Source organism: Psittacula echo (genome assembly GCF_963264785.1).
Source record: "Psittacula echo genome assembly, chromosome: 5".
Lineage (NCBI taxonomy): Eukaryota > Metazoa > Chordata > Aves > Psittaciformes > Psittacidae > Psittacula > Psittacula echo.
In genome coordinates, this window is record NC_137739.1 from 1,648,440 (window position 1) to 1,665,323 (window position 16,884).

Genomic DNA, 16,884 nt, shown 5'->3' on the forward strand with positions numbered 1-16,884 from the left:
GAATAACTGTTCTACTTCCTGATAGCTTTCCCATAAACCCATTTGGAAATGCTTTACTAGTGGAGTAGAATCCCAAGGGAAAGAGCAAAAGTCATCTGTGAAGTTGGTTACAATTGGGTTGTGTGAAGCAGTGGGGGACATGCCCTTTGCAATCTGCATTCTAAACAAGCACAAGGGTGTCAATACCAGGGAGAACTTGATGTTCACTCCCAAGTCCCCTTTCACTCAGTCACTTGAGTTGTGCGTATCTACTACTTCAAGGTGAAAACCCAAAGTAGGTCCCAGCAAGTCTTTCAGGCTCTGAGCACTTAGTTACTACACAGGAGAAATAATAACTCAAGAATTAGGTAGGTTCATATACAATTATGTGGAGTTGCTCATTGAGTAGTTACATAGTAGAGACTTTTAAGCTGAGTAGTAATGGATGGGTCGTGTTAGCAAAGTGCAGGTGGGGTTGTGCAAGAGCCTGGCCCTGCTCTGTGCAGAGGTGGTGAAGTCTTCAAGGCAGGGCTGGCACCAGTGCTTGGTTTTGCTATGTGTTATGTCCATTTCTTCTGGATTAAGGCCTGAGAATGTGTAAGTGACCATGATGGGGCAGTTGCTCTGAATTCCTCAGGATTTATGTCAATCCAGTTTCTCATTCATCTTTGAATTTACAAGCAATCCCTAGAAAGGAAAAAAAACCCTACAGGTCTAGTTATAAGGCAGTGTTAGAAACTGAGACAACCTCTGTCCCTTCAGGGCAGCCATGGTGACATTAATGAAAGGCACAGAAAACACCATATTTTAAATTATTTAATGATGATACCAGAGCCAATTCTAACTCTGGGTTATATCCCCATGCAGTGCAAGTAGGACCCACAGAGAGGACAAGCTCCAAGGAGACTTTAAATCAAGTCTGGACCTGCTCTATTCCTGCTCAGTGAAGTCTGCTCCAGCCACATGGACAGAATGAAGGTAGGAACCCATGACTGATACTTTGCCTGATCAATAACCAGTGATGCAAACGTGACTACAGCACAAAGCACTTCCAAAGCTTGGCAGTATGGGCACAGGGTGCTGAGGGACAGCAGCTTCACCACTGTCCTCTTGACATGGGGGAGTAGAATGCACAGTCTGTGCAGCCACATAGCTGTGTCTCCCAAGGCCATGTCAGTAACACGTGGGAGGGGATCTCAGCTGCCATCACCAGCATCCTTTCTTGAACTTCAGTGCTTCCAGGAAAGCAGAGCTTGGAGGGAGGAAGGAATTGCAGCAGGTGATGAGCAGAGCTGTTAGAAAGCCTTGATGAAGCTTAGCAGAAAAGGTGGTGAAGGAATAATTGGCAAAATGACCCCAGTTTCTCCTCTTTGCTGCTCTCCTCCCCTTCCTTCCTCTCCTGCTGAACAATAACAGTTGGAAATATGACCTGACTGTGTCCTTGCTGGGGGGGAGTTGACCTTGGCAATTCACTTTTTCTTTTGTCAGCAGAGTTGGACAGCAAAGCAAAGCAGGTGCTTGAATTTCCTTTCCCTTCCACTCCCACTGTGAGAGCAGTCAGCAGAGTCCTCACATTGAGAGGTGAGGCTGGGGCATGCTCAGACTCCTCAGCAGCTTGGCTTTTGATAACTCCTAGGAACAGCAGGACCAGGACAAGCAGCAGAGTCTCTCACTCACTCATACACAAATGTTTTAATGGATGTTAACAGTTTTAGGGGCCTGGTTTAGAACCTTTTATAAGGCATTAGACTAGCACAGATCAGTGGTAGAGAAGCTCTTGCTGTTTACAGTCTGGCTCTGGGTTGGAGTGGTGGATGTGCTTCCCAAATTACTCTGAGAAGGAACTTTTTACACTGGACTGTGCACCCAAGTTAAGGTAAAGTGAGGGCTGGAGCGAGATGAAGATCATACTGGAGCAGGAGGAACTCTTCTGGCTCATCTTCCAGGTATACTTTATATCTGGCCATGAAAATCCCAGAGTTGGAAGTCTGAAGGTTCACCTGTGACTGACTTCAATAATAGCTGTTCTCTGCTGCTAGGCAGGACATTTGTGAGCATGTTCTCAGCAGACCATGTATAATTTCATATCTCCTCTTCCTGTGTCTTATCAGCCACTGCTGTTTGGAGCTTGTCATTGAAGTTCTTGTCTTCCTATGGAATTTGTATTCTCCTGATAAGATGGTTATCCCTGTGTCCCTACCTGTGGCAGGCGGTTGGAACTGGATGAGCTTTAAGGTCCTTTCCAACCCAAACCAGTCTGATTCTGTGTTTCTATATGACAGACAAAAAAACCCAAACAGAAATGACTCAACCTTTGTCATGAGCATTTCCCGGTAGAGTTTCCACAGGAGCAGACGCTGTTGTGTGAAATCCTGCTCAGTTACAGCAGCTCCTTCCCCACGGCCCTTCCCCAGGTGAGTGGCTTAGCAGAGACCTCCAGTGGCAGTGGGAGAGATTCCCAGGAAAGAGCCGAAGGGTGTCCGGAGCTCCTGGTGCCCTCTGGTGCTCGCATGTTCCTTGTGGCAGCCTGGTCCTAGAGGCACGCTGGCTGCTCTGATGGATGTCCTGAGCCCACAGAGCAAGGAAGGGCTCTGCACAGCTCTGGTGGCTTGAGGCAGTGACCCTATAGGTGCCTGTAGGGCTGAGAGGTTGCAGGAGGCAGGAACAAGAACTGACCCTGCAGTGCTTTTCTTACCTTCCCCAGTTCTCTCTACAGCTGTGACCTTGCCATATGCTTCTTAACACACTGCTTAATGTCCTATATTTCTCCTGCCTTTCCTGTCCTGGTAGATAAAGACACAGCCAGGCAAATTGCCTGTGTATGGCTCCATGTGCTGTGGTAAATGTTCAGCCAGTTTCAGTGATTGACGTGGGTGGTATGTGTTTACTTTTCATCAGATGTAGCAGGAAGAGGTTAAACCTTCCTTATCTTACCCTGCAAAGTAGGAAGGGGCAGGACCAGCTGAAGTAAACCCCTTGCAGGTGCTTGGCATAGCAAGATGCTCAGTGCTGTGGGGAGAAGGTACTTACAGTGTCAGACCTTTGGCTGACTGAGGTTCAGGGAGAGTGGGAGAAGGGTTTTAGTCATGCTAGAAACTGGGTTATGCTTCCTGGTTCAAGAGCTGCATCTCTCAGTTTCCTAATCTGGGCTCTTACCTTTCCCCCACTTCTTCCTTAGAGGTATGTGTAACCTGTCACCCTATAGGTGACAATGTGCATACACGTGTGTATATAAATATATATATATATAAAGGAGAGGGCAGGTCAGACTGCCCTGCTGCATCGCAAGGTGTCAGCGTTGCTATAAGGAGAAGCAACTGAGAACACACACAGTGTCTTAGCAAGTGGCTGACTCATACAGAATACCAAGTTTCTGAGGCTCTAGAATACAGAGGCAGAGCTTTGTGCTTGAGACTAAGGAGTGCCTGTCAATTATAGCTGTATTTTGCTGCACTTCAGTGCATGGTAGAGGTGGCCAAATGCTGGTGATATTCACAACAGAGCCAAAAGGAGCAGGGACATTGCTGGGTGCCCGCAGCACCTCGTTCTTTCTTGCTTGGCCCTCTGGAAGGTGAGTGTGTGCTTTGGGAGGGCCCACTCAGCCAGAGGACATGGGAGCTGTGAGAACATGGCGCAGCAGCTGGTGCCGGTAGTGCTGTTCCTGGAGTGCCAGGTACTTCTAATGCTGTGAGCACCATGGTACAGCCTGAACTGATGGCTGAGGTCAGTGTTGTGACAGCCTGGTTCTTCCTGAGCAGCCTTTCAAGGCCGGGCTGGGTTTCTGGGAGAGTGTGTGAGCTCTGGGCCTCCTCCTGCTTGAAACTGGTCTTCCAGTAATGGTTGTGCTTCTTAGTGCTGGCTGTTAATGTCTCCAATAGGCATAGCCTCAAGATCCTGCCCTGGTGGGCAGCTAAGCAGGTAGGGCTAGGGCATTACTAAACACTTCTGCTCTCTAGTGCAGCCGGTTGGTCACCAGCATGAACAGAAACCTTGCTGAAAGAGGAAGATGAGAGAGCAGAGTGTTCACCTTTTGGTGTAGGTTGGTTTGGCTCGTAATTGAGGTCAAGGTGTGAGGGTCAGATGTAGGTGGTTTCTGACTTTGTGCAAGAGAAACGTTGCAGAGGAGAAAGGGAGGTAGACAGCAAACAAAACCTTTTGTGTAAACCTCTGGCAAGGTGTAACATGGCAGTTGGGGTTTACTTCCAGCTGTAAACTGGTATTTGATGCTATTCGGACTTTTTAGCCAGTCTTAAGCATTTCTACTGCCTTTGTATTATTACACTTCCTTTAGCAGCGTGCAGAAAATAGCTGTGGGAGTGTTGTGTGGCCAGAGCTGGGTTTGCTCTGGGATGACTACAACAGGGAATAAATGAGGATTGGGTTTTAGTCCTGAGGTGACCAAGGATTCATGTGTTTGACAGTAGGCAGGTCCTTGCCTTGGCTTTCCTCTCTCCTCCTTTGAAGCTTAGCAGCAGCCTCAGGCAAAAGCCTGTCAGTGCATGCAGGGGAGGATGGATGGTCTTGCTTGGGCTGTAAAACACAAACCCTCACTCTCAGGTTCTGGTGACCCCACTGGCATTTGTAGGTGTGGGTGCAGCAACATCTTGAAACCAGTAATATTTCTTTTTGCTTCTAACCAAATGCTAAAGCAAACAGGGGTAAGACAAGCTGCTCATTGAACCAAATGTTGCCTTGTTTATCAGAATCTCTCTAGCTGACATTTACCAGGCAGGCACATAACGCACACAGGCACATGGCTGGATGTGAGCTGTGCATTCACACATTCCTTTCAAGATCTACCCTGAGATAAGAATCACTCCTGTCAACTTGAAACTGTTCTTGCATTGATCTAAGGGCATAAATGTTGCTCAGTTGCTTTCTGAAGCAGTGGCCACTTCTTGCATCTGCCACTCCTTGAGGCAGAGCTGTGCAGTTTAAGTCCTGTGTGGAGAGTCAGCTTCTTTTTCTGATCTACCCCATTGGTCCTGTGAATGCTTTGGTTTGCAGAGAAAAGTGGCTCTTCAGCTGAAACAGCCCAAAATGCTCTGCTGCAAACATCACAGTTGCCTGTTCAGAGCTGTCCTTCCCAACACTGACTACGACAGTTATGTTCAAGAAGAAAACCTTCTTTATAGGTTACTTCCAAGATAAGGCTTTCCAAAAATGCCTTTACCCAGAACCTTTCAGCCTGCCAACGCAGAACATTGCTCCAGGCATGGTGCTTGGAAGGCTGAGCCACTCTTAAGCCAGGAGATGTTCTGGTGAGTGCCTGCAGAGCTCTCCTGGGTTACTCCTCTGTGATTCTGCAGGTAGGTGACAGCAGCTTTGGTCAGAGCAGGATTAAGACTGCTGTGCAAGGACACAGCCATCCATTGGGTAATGCTGTTTGATTCACTGCCACCAAGGTCCAGTTCTCACAGGTGGGCATTTTTTGAGCAGTGTTTCCTTGTTTGTGTTTTTGGAGAGGGAAGGAAGAGGTTTCACACAGGCTTGTTTCAGTTAGTGGGAGTCTTCCTTTACATTCCAAGTCTCAGTAAGCCTCAGATCTGTACAGGGAGTACTTAGCTCCTGTAAGTGCAAGTAATGACTGTATCATAACTCCATTCTTGTGGGCTTGGAGCCTTAGACCACAGGTTTTGCATCACTCCTTCTGTGAGCTCCAGGCATTTCCCTTTGTCAGGTTTGACTCTGTTGCCTCACTGAAGAGAAAAGCTTTGCTCTAGGCTGAGACTTGACCTTCCTGTCTCTCTCTTTCCTTCTGGTTCTCTGTCCAGTCTGGTTTGGAGATCCTCCTAAAAGCTGCTCTTGTGTCTGTCACCTTCTGACCTGTCATCCAAAGGGTAATTAAAGCAAGGGTTGAGCACTGCAGCTGTGTCATGGTGTGTTCCTCCAGGACTCTTCAATGGAGTCTACCTTGTCTGAACATTCTGGCGTGATTTTGTTCTGCAACCTCTTCTTTCAGCACGTACTGATGGGAGATTTCCTCTTAGATGTGCTCACACAATGGAGAGATCCAGTGTGATGGACAGGGATACAAAGAATGAATTTAGTTTCCCTTTCAGAGCTGTGTGGCTCCAGATCCTCTTTCTGTACCTGGGTGATGTTGTCCCAGCAGGACTCTGACAGATTCCTCCTTCAGGAGACATCTAATGAAGAAATAGATGAATACCTTCTTACTTCCAGCAGCCTCCCTTGCCTTACTCTGCAGTTATGGCAGTTTGCTTGTCTTTGCTATGTGGTATGTGTTTGCTTTCAGCCTTCAGTATGACTTTAGAATTTCCACAGCACCTGCAATGTTTTAGTCTCTTTAACAGCCTCTTTTGGTTTCTATTCAGCAAAGTTTCTTATGTGTGCTTTGCTTTTCCTGTCCTCGAACCTTACCTTCCAATTCTGGATCATGCTCTGTGTTTAAGGTTAATGAAGAGGAGTGTCTGACTGCAGTAAGCTCTGATGGCCCTCACAAGGTTACACAGGAGCTCTGCGTAGTAAAAGCTTGAGTCCCATCCTGGAATGGTGCTTCTCTGATCTCATGGGAGGCCTGGCTTTTCCAAGGGGACACAAAGCCACTTTTGTTCCTGATGGAACCCAAGAGGAAGTGCAGTGACTGTGCTGAGCAGGGTGGCTGGCGTGCATGGTGGGAATGGCATCAGGAAGGGTTTATTCTCTGGTGCCACACCTGACTTGACATGGCAGCAACACCTCCGGGAGTAACTCCAATTCAGTGTTGCTGCAGAGCACTTGAACTGCCCTTGATGCTCCACACGCACAGCCAGGCTGGGTGAGGAGGCTCTGACTCATTTTCCCACAGCTCAGACCTGGCCCACTCCTGCCCCTCATGCACATTCATTGCCTCCCCCTCTGCCCCAGCCTTGGGGAGTGTGTTAGAGATTGAGATGCAGAACTGGGGAGCTGTAACTCTCACTTAGGCTCACTTGAGCAGATGCAATGCAACAAATCAGCTCCAGCCTTATTCTATGGGATCATTAGACTCTTGCTTTGCTATGAAGTCTTCAAAAATACTTGAACACTGTAAGTGTGATAACAGCTCACCTATTGCTGTGTTGAAATCCTTGCCTGTGTTCTCATCTCTGAGCTCCTCTTGCTTCATCTCCTCAACTGTGTGCTCTTTGAATCGAAGGCCACCTTGTTCATACCACACCTTGGCTCTGTGCTCCTGGCTCAGCTGCTGAAGGATTAGTGCAGGTGGCAAGGACTGGATGTCTCTGCTCAGCCACCCTGTGGACAGACCTAAGGGAAGTATCAGCTTGTTTAGAGATGGAAGTTCCTTCTTGCCGTTGTGAACTCTGGTTTCTCTCCCCATCACAGGGCTGCTCTGAACATTCTTTAGGTGTGCATGACTTCCTGGCTGACAGGAGCAGAAGATCCCAACACTTGCCATGTCCAGGGCTCCCTAGCAACACAGACCTGTCTGACCCTCTGTCATGGACAGCCTGCTGGCGATGCTGAAGGCCCAAAAGGCACAAGATGCTGAAAGCTTTGGTATTTGAAACCTGATTGATGGATCCCCATCCATCTCCAGGACACCTCACTTGGAAATCCTGGAGGCTTCCTGCTTTGAACCAGGAGTATGTGAATCTGGCTACTTACAAATGGTGCATTTCAAGCTTGTATTGATTTGGGTAAGTTGGGATGGGTGTTGATGAGAGTCACTTTCAATTGGGCATCATCTGAGTCAGACAAACTACATTATGAATCAGGGTTGCACTTGTTCCAAAGTAGCTGATAAGCACATTAAGTGTGGTAGGAAAGAAGAGAGTGTGGAGACAGCTGGTGATGATGTGAGTCAACGTGTACTTTTCCTGGCGTTGCCACAAACACAGGAGTTAGAGGTGGGCATGATGGGGCAAGCCTAAGCCAGGAAATATATGGTTTATCAAAAACTTGTCTTGAAAAGCATCAATAAAGTGACCAAACAAAGATGTTTCAAAAGTACCTTGAGGAGAGCACAAGTTTAGTCAGAATCAGGAGATCCCTGTGGCTGCTGTTGCAGAGGTCTGAAGAGATTGTGGGGGACACCACTATGTGTGATTCAGCTGAAGGAACAGGGCAAACCCATTCCTCAGCTCCTGCAGCATGCAGGAGCATAAAGACCCCTTAAAACCGAATGTGATCTCTTTAATGAGAACATTGGTTAGTTTTAAAATAGAGGAGCCTGCAGAAATTGGAAAGCCCAGAGAGTTGTGTCCTGGGATCTTTGCAGCAAGGAAATAAAGGGAAAGGCCATTTCTGGTGACAAGGAGACAGGGGTCTTTGGGATTACAATTCTGGAGGCACTGGGTAACAGCATTCCTGCTCAGTGGTCTCATTGCTGTGCTGTTTGTGAGTGCAAACAGGCTGCTACAATGGGTGCTGATGTAGAAGCCCACAGTGGCACTTGGGTGCAGATGTTGGGCACCTTGGCATGAGGCTCAGTGTGCCCTGAGCACCTCAGCAAAGAAAGGTTCACAAGGAATTAAGAGAGATGGCCATGCTGTGGGATTTGCCGGCACCAGTCCAGCCTTACCCTACTGCAGTGCTTCAGGTTTGATTTCAGCTCTCCTGATCCTTCTGCCCTGAGTGGAGACCTCTGTGTTTCAGGTGACAGACCTCACTGAGCCTGGAGCAGAGCTCCCAGTTGGCCATATCTGTGATCTGAAGATGTCCTGGCTGCCCACCAAAGGAGCTGCCATCTATCCCATAGTGTGGTTTCCCACTGGAGACAACTGGGGTAAGCAGAGATTTCAAGCTCCACTGAAGCAAAGTATCTTGATGACAAACATTTCCTTAGTAACTGGAGGAAGATGGTCCTGGAGTAGCTCTGTCCTGGGGGCACAGCTTTATTTTTGTTGCCTCCTGTAAATGCCAGAAGCATCCTGTGCAGGGCAGGAGGGAAGGCAGCTACTCACTGCTTACTCCAGGCAGCCTCACTATAGGCTCAGTGTTTCCTCTGTATCCTAGGAATGAGAGGCATTAACAAATAACACGTTTATTTGTACTGCTCAACATTTGTATTCTCAAGGACTTAAAGGTATGCCCTGTACTCCAAACCCATCCTGTAATTTCAGATGCAGCTTTGAGAAGCCAGAGGCACACCCTGCTTTGCTCAGTGAAAAGCAGCCCTCGGTCGTCACAGCTCTGCACACTGAGTATCTCTTGAGTAGCGGCTTGCAGGTAAGTGCCACAGTTAAACGTCTCAGTGAGGTGGTGCAACTCACACTCTGCCAAAGGGGAGCCTGAATTCAGGGCACTGGTAGCAGTGAATCCAGCTTAACTCTGAATTACCTCTGTGCTTTCCCAGGCATAAAGGACCCTCAGTAGTTTTGTGTGTGCTTTGGGTCCAGTTTCAGACAGGTTGTGAAGGGTTTTGGTGTGTGTAAGTTTGCACAGGAGACAGTCACCTTTTAACTTTCCTACTCTTTGGTTTGGTTTTGCAATTAAGTATTCTTCATGTTTGATTTTGTTTGGCTGGGATAAGGTGATTCCTTGCTTCTGGGGGAGCTCTGAAGACGTCTGCAGGAATGCTGCCTTCACTCCCAGGGCTGGGAGTCCTCCTTTTGCTTGGTGAGTATTACAGTGATGGGGGTTCCGGGAGGATTTTCCATACCAGCAGCTGTAGTTGAGAGAATCATTAAAAGGGAAAGACCACTTTATTTAGTGGTTGCTCTAAATCCCCTCCTTTATGCTTGTTCATTGTATCTTTGAACCCAAATATATTAATTCTTGTAGTAAGGGTGAAATGGTAAAATGGGAGTTCATTCTCCTGTCATTGCAGAGCTGTCTGCTCACTGCCCCTGTAGCTGGAGTATCCAGGTGTCTTTGGGAAAGCACTTAAGAAATAATCTTAGCTGAATCAGATTACCTCTCTATTCCCTACTTTCTCTCTGTCTGTTCTTTTGGGAGTAAGGAATTCCAGAGCAGGATCTCTCTTTCTCTGAGCAAGTGTCAGTGCTGTATTCTTCCTCATCAGACCTGAGATCATGTTTTCAATGAATACTGATGATAAAACATGAACTTGTAACATTGAGAAACAGCTCCATAAAGGGACCATCATTTTCTCTGCATAGGCTTAGTTACCAGTGCTGAAGGAAGAAAAACTATTAAACAGTTAATGTCTTTATTTCTTTAGTGGTTGTTGCTGTTCAAACAGCCCAGTGTGTTCTGGACACCCTGATAAAAATGGGATTTTCCCCACTCTCTATTAAGCGCCTGTACCAGGAGGGATGTCCCTGTCCAGCAGGAGGACATACATTGCTTGTAAAACTTAATGACTCTTCATGCAACTGCTTTTAGGTCTGGCAGGTCAGTGATTTTGGTGTGTTCTCATGTTGGTCCTGTTTCAGCATGCAGCCACTGGAAATCATTCCAGTTCTTTGGGCTGTGCTTGTCCCCGTCCATCGACCCATCTTCTGTAGAGAACTGGAGGTGGAGCAAAGGCAGAATATCAGCAATGTGCTGAGCTTGTTGAGAATTTGCATCCAGCAGTTTGCACGTTCTGTCCCTTGGGGATGGAGCAAAGGGAGATGGAAAACACAAGTTTCTGAGGGTCCTTAAAGCAGTTTCTGAAAGGGAAGGACAGGAGATCTAAGTGTAGTGGTGCCACACGATCAGTGTGAATGGTCTTCTAAAGAAGCAGTGGGGAGACAGGGCAGTGCTCTTGGCACAGAAGTGTCCTCATGGAGGAGGGGAGGGACTGTGGAGAGTAGCTGAACTGTGAGCAGCACCGTGTATGTATGTAAAGGAGATGGTCTCTTCTGTTATGGAAGGCTTTGCCACAGCCTGCTGTGCCTGTGTGCTAATGAAGCAGAGGGGGAGAGCAATGCTGGGAAGGGTCTTGCTCCCAGAATGGTGCACATGTGTCTTAGGTGGTTCATGACATGAGCTGAGTCTGTTCCCTTTGTTGTGATGATGTGAGATGAAGGATTTATTGTCAAACAATGAGGATTTTGGTGGTAGTGGGTTGGGGTCCTCTCTGATCCTGAAGGGTGAGAAGCCACCCTTCTTCTTCCCCCTTCTCCCCATGTGGGTGTTTCTGAATGCTGCTTTTTGAGTCAATGGGACCATTCACGTGCTTAAACACATGCGTAAGAGCTTTCCGTGAGTGGGAGCCAGAGGCTTGGCTCTGTGTTCCCAAGGTCCAGTTCTGAGGTGAGCGGGAAGTGATTATGGAGGTGGGAACAGCCCAGCTTTGTCTGCAGGCAGGGAAGCATGGCCTTGGGGCCAGCCTCTGGCACTGAGCTCTTGGTTATCATTTTGCTAACTCTTTTGGGGCTTTTCTTAGGTGTTAACGTTGATGTGTCAGGGCTAAAGCATTGTATATGCGCAGTGTGAGTGTGTTTCCTTTGCCTGTTGCTTAGTGACAATTATTCATTAATTAAATGATTAAAAAGGTGTAGTAATTAGTAATCAAAATCCTGTTATACTAATTAGGGTGTATCCATCCCTCCAAGCTATTTTATAATCTCTTTCCTAATGCAGGTCACTGGGCTCATGAACACATCCCCACTCAGGAAAGCCACTGCCTTCCTCCTCCTCCTTCTCCTCCTCCTTTTCCCCATCACAGTTCCATGATAAGGGTCTCCTATCCTGTTGATTTCAGTGCCCAAATACCACTGTGTGTTTGCCTGACACTGCCCTGGGCCACCTTAGCTCAGTCCTGTAGCCATGTGGAGTGGAGGGGCCACAGGACGTTGCTTCTGGGTTTTGGTTTTGGGGCTCAGCTCCTCCACATTCTCCCCATGGATCACTTCTGACCAGGTACTTGTAGATAACACCAATCCCAACTATGCTTCCCAGGAGATGAGGCATGGGTGAGGGTGATCTCTGTGACCACTTCAGTCTCCTGTCGGTGATCCAGAGTCACTGAGGTTGGTGGTGTTCTCCCTGGTGAGAGATAACAGCTGAACTTCCAGAGCTGTGTTACTCCTTGAGCAGATGAATAAGGCTGGCAGAGAAGTGGAGGTACCCTGAGCTGGCTGTGGTCTGTGATGCACTGAGATGGGTCTGAGGTTGTGCAGACTGGGTACACCATGGGGCTGGTGGTGGGTGAGGGCAGTGAGGGGTGTCTGTGGCAGACACCATGGGCTGGGATCAGGCATAGCTCCCCAAGGAGATGGGTGGAGGTGACAGTGGTGACAGCTGAGCCCTGAGTGCGCTGTTAGAGACACCCACTGACAAAACCAACTGTGCAGTGATTCAATGCTGGCAAATAGTGACAGTCAGTGTAACCTCTGAAACCTCCAACCATTACCTTCTCCCTCACGCTCTCGTTTCATGTGGCATTGATGGCATTCACTTGTTCTTTCCTGTCAGAAACTAGGGGGAAGTCCCCACCTTTCCCTTTTCATCTTTCACAGAAGATGCTGAGCTTGACAGGCGCCTAATCTGAAGTAAATAACACTAATGTCAGGGAGATCTGAGTCTGTTTGTTGTTACTGGTTTCCCAAGCTTGCATTTCGCCACCTTTCCAGCACAGCATTGGCAGAGAATATGTAAGTTGCCATCAGGAACAATGTAAAAGTTGGGAAACAAGGAACAGATGAGGGGAGGGCTTGTGCAGACCTGCTGAGAGCCAGCAGTGACAGCTTGACTTCCTTCTGTCAAGCTCTGGGGCAGTAACATGGTGTTACCTGTGTCCTGTGCAATTTGCAGCATGGGGTGACTTTAATCCAGTTGAGGACTTAGCAGGAAAAAGGTACGAAACGCAACAGAGGCTTGGCTACAGCTGACATGTTGATGGGGACACAAGAAACAAGTAGAAGCTATTAAGCTAAAAGTACAGGCATGGTGAGCCAAGCTGAACGCCGATCATGGGCTGGGCATGGTGATGAGGGGTACTAGGAGAGAAGGAACATTCCTGGAGTCCTTCTCTGTTTCTGACCCTTTCCCTGCCTTTTCCTCTCTGGAGACAGGGATGCATGCAGTCCCTCATGTCATCTAAGACACTGTCCTAACCCAGGGAGGATGGAGGAGTTACCTGTGTCTGCTCACCCAGTCACAGCTCTCATAGAGCCAGAGAGAGAACAGCAGAAAGGTCTGACAGAAAGGATGCTGTGAAATCTAATGCCAAGAATGAGAAATAACGTAATATAGTGGGATGAGTGATTGAGGGCTTGTTAAGCCACACAGGGGCTCATTGTGGCAATGAGCTTTGTCCTGGATTTGCTGCTAAAATCATGGCACATTCTCTTCCAGGTTGGCAGGTCACTGCTGCCCCTTCGGCTGAGACATACCTGGTAAGGCAAACTTATGTGTTTAAAATACATGTCATCCATGTCTTTACTTGCAAATCATGTTGGTGGTCAGCATGGGCCCCTTCCTGAGAGCAGTGCGTTGGTGGGAATCAGTTGCTACAAGCCAGATCCAGAGTATGAAAGTGGACGGTAACTGCCCTTCCCCTTTGTCTCCCAGGCAGTGGGTGGGTTGGGAATGGCTTTTCCGGGTCTTTGCAGGGATTCAGTGCAAGCACATCACCAGGCAGGCCGATAAAGGTGACACCCATTGACCACTCTCAAATCATGGGGAGAACAGTCCCTGCCATTGGCCTTCATTCCTGAGTGATGGGATGACTCCCATAACCCTGAACTTCCCTGTTGTTGGAAGTACAGAGCAAGGACTGATGGGAATTTTGCAGATGGCAAGATGGGAGCTCTGGATCTCTGAGCATTTATGTGTTTTCAGGCCAGACCTGAGTACAGGTGGTTGCAGCTGACAGGCTTCTGTGCATGCACTGATCCCAAATGATGTGCTACCATTAACTGCATGATAATTTCATGTTTTTTCTCTCTTTCCCCTGGCACAGTGCTCCAGCTCCCCTGTCAATGGTGAGTTTCTTTGGTCTTCTTCCATAAGGAAGATTCAGACATAGTTCTGTATACATGTTCCTATCACAATGCCTTTATTTTTTTCTCTCTCTTTTTTTGGGCATCAGAATCTGCTGTGTGTGCCTCAGTGAAAAGGTACGTGAACCATCAGCAAATTCCCTTGGGAGTGATACTGGTTTGTTGAGGATGTCACTTTGAGTAGCAGGAAGCCTCTGAAACCAGGTGTAGCATCTTTATCCCTGCAAAGTCCCAGGGTTGCCTGTGGGCAGGGAGGGATCTGCTTGTGTTTATTGAAGCAGTGAAGGGAAATTGCCTTCCTGGGGCTCTGGGTCTGTGCAGGACAAAGAAAGGCAGGGCAAGTCCTTGGTATGTCAGCCAGCCTGGAACAGGGGGATTTACTGCTCTCAGAACCTTGCATAAGCTGAGCTTAGCTTGATTAGTGCCTGGGGGCATAGGACTCAAAACAGGTCTGCTTCGAGCTTACATTGAACTCGATTTCTACCTAAGGGTCAACAACTTAGGAGTATCCTCTCCCTGCTCCCAAATGGTGCCAACAAGTGTGCTTTTTTCCCCACCAGAATCAGCCAAGAGATGCTTCTCAAGGTAGCCGATGGCCAAGCCTCCCCCTGCAGCCTCACTTTTGGTCAATATGCCTGTGCACAGGTAATGGCAATCCCCTGCTTTTCATGAGTTAATGTGATTAGTTCTCCTTTGCAGTAGTGCTATTTTTGGCTTAAAAGCAGTCCCACTGTTGGCTGTGGAGTGGCCAAAGCCTTGTCCCGGTTTCCCTTGCAAGACAGAGAGAATGGATGAGGTCAAACACTCAGGGACCATCCAGGTGTGGCAGTGTCACCTTCCCAGGCAACACATGCTCCGCATCATGAGGCTCAGGAATGGAGACCTTTCTGAGGCTGTGTGTGGAAGTGGGGGATGCTTTTCCAAACCCCTAGAGTGAGAAGGTGGGCAAAGGAGATTCCAAAACAAATTGGCTCTTAGAAACTGGCCTTGTACCATTGAAACAAACCTTTTGCATGAAAGTAACCCTGGTTCATTGGGGTAAACCACAATAAAAGGCGATTGCAGCGTGGAAAATGTCATCTGGAATACTTCAGGTTTACCTCCTTGTCTGCTTTTGTCATTATCTCCGAGTTGCTGCCAGTAATTGCGATTGAATTAACAATGATTTGTATTTTCCCATAAATGTTTCTAACAAAAAGATGTGGTTTCTTCAAATACTAGTTATGAGGAGTTGGTTTTTTTGTTTCTTTTTCACTGGGAATTGTTTCTGGAATGAGAACGTTCCCTGTGGAAGTTTCCACTTTGATCAGATGGCTTGTGTTTGGTGGGGAACCATTGCGAATAAAGCTTTCTAAAGCCACCCTTTGCTTGGGGGAGCACAGGTTAGGTAACAGAAGGCTCCAGCATTTGAAATTGGATAAGTTTAGACTTGTTTCAAGCCGGTGTATGTTGGACTTTACTCTGGCTCTTCTGTCAACAGGTTACATCACCTTAATGCTGAACGCAGACCTGAAGGAGGTTGCATACTGTAGCATCTCTAAATATGACACACCTTTTATTGTCTCTGTTTGCATTTCCTTTTTCTCTTTCAGAGTGCTTGGCTCCAGGACCTTCCGGATGATTTCCTTATATCCTTATATACGTGCCTTGCTCCTAAACCTGCCAGTGCTATGGATCCAGAACACTCTGTTCTCTTCTTTTCCAAATATGATGCAAAGAAGCTTATAGCTGCTCTCACCATGTTCAGCCAGCGGGTGGGTATCACATATCCAGTATTTGTTCACCTGCAGCATTAATGGCATTAACTAACATTACCTTGTATTTTTACCTTAACATCACCTTATTTTGAAGAGGGCACCATTTCAACAATCAAATCTCCACCAACACCTTTGCAGAGTTCTGTGCTGTTAAAAATAGCTGGGGAGACAGAAGTAATAAGCATGAGTTCACAGAGGATAGCTACTACTAGTTGCAGTGACCACACAGGCCTGGGGTTCCAATGTGAGTTACAGGCTGGCTGTACTTGAACTGTGTGGAAGAGTCATTGCCCACAGAGGGCATTATTGCTTGGGGTGATTCTGTTCATAATGTTCATATTCCCATGGATTCTTGTTAATGTTTGTTTATCAGTCCATATTCACTGGAATTCCTGTGTTCTCTTGCCTTCAGTTTTCTCATGTGCCTCTTTCTCTGGAGTGGAACATGATCTTCATTAATGGCCTGTGGGAAAAGATGTTGGAAGTGCCTGACATTGACAGCCCCCCTGTTTTGTCTCAGTGGATCCATGAGGGGCTTCAACCATTCCTGGTCGAACCCAAGGTCTTTGCTTGCCTCCATGCCAAAAACCTATCTTGTGAGACATTTCAAATTATGTAAGTGCTGAACACAACCATTGTTTCAGTCCATGTTGCTGAGATAGGAAAGGGGCCCTTACTGCAGTCTCCCAACACAAGGAGCTAAACCCTGTAAGCACTGTGAACTGAGGGAGGCCCAAGTAGGGTCTCTCAAAAGCTTTGTAACACACCCACTGACCCTGTAACTGGTCCTCTATGTCAGTCAATGTGTGTGCAATGACCCTGATAGCACTGTGTTTCCAAAGCAGTGCCAAATGATTGTGGGGGCTGTTGGGAAGGGCAGTCACACTGGTAGCTTTGAAAAGTGATTGAGAACATCAGTCTCCAGGTTACATCCACTTCTGTGAGCTTCCATCCCTGCCAGGGTGGATTTGACTTCTGGTGTGTTTGAGATGTCTGCCTTTCTTATCCATCTTTAGAGTTGCTGCCCTGAATGGCATATATTCTGACCTTCCAGTGGAAGAACAGAGGAATCTTTATGCTGGGATCAAACACTACCTCATCCAGGATGGTAAATGACTTGATTTTCTTTAAGAAACAACAGAATGCCTTAAGTATATTGTCTTTTCCATGGAAATGGGGTGGGGAATATGACAGTGAGAAGTGGTTATCAGGAATCTTTTCCCTGTCTGAAGACTATTAAGCCAGGATTTTTATATGCTGACTTACAACCTGTGCAAATGGCATTTACTGCTTTTGTTGTGAAAGAACAG

At 47.4% G+C, this 16,884-nt stretch overlaps 1 protein-coding gene across 3 annotated transcripts in view; it reads left to right on the top strand.

Moving 5' to 3' along the window:
- LOC308221025 (mesothelin-like) overlaps positions 1-16,884 on the top strand; it is a 30,330-nt gene that overhangs the window by 1,434 nt on the left and 12,012 nt on the right. For 2 of the 3 annotated variants that reach the window (XM_080617835.1, XM_080617837.1), the window contains exons 2-13: positions 847-957; positions 7,306-7,619; positions 8,578-8,707; positions 9,045-9,150; positions 9,455-9,540; positions 13,171-13,211; positions 13,778-13,799; positions 13,907-13,934; positions 14,378-14,462; positions 15,410-15,571; positions 15,987-16,189; positions 16,591-16,682. In XM_080617835.1, the coding sequence (XP_080473961.1) occupies positions 9,498-9,540; positions 13,171-13,211; positions 13,778-13,799; positions 13,907-13,934; positions 14,378-14,462; positions 15,410-15,571; positions 15,987-16,189; positions 16,591-16,682 (676 nt within the window). In that variant the 5' untranslated portion in view covers positions 847-957; positions 7,306-7,619; positions 8,578-8,707; positions 9,045-9,150; positions 9,455-9,497. Of the gene's footprint in view, positions 1-328; positions 348-846; positions 958-7,305; positions 7,620-8,577; positions 8,708-9,044; positions 9,151-9,454; positions 9,541-13,170; positions 13,212-13,777; positions 13,800-13,906; positions 13,935-14,377; positions 14,463-15,409; positions 15,572-15,986; positions 16,190-16,590; positions 16,683-16,884 lie in introns of those variants that run through there. The other variant, XM_080617836.1, reaches the window with a different exon arrangement.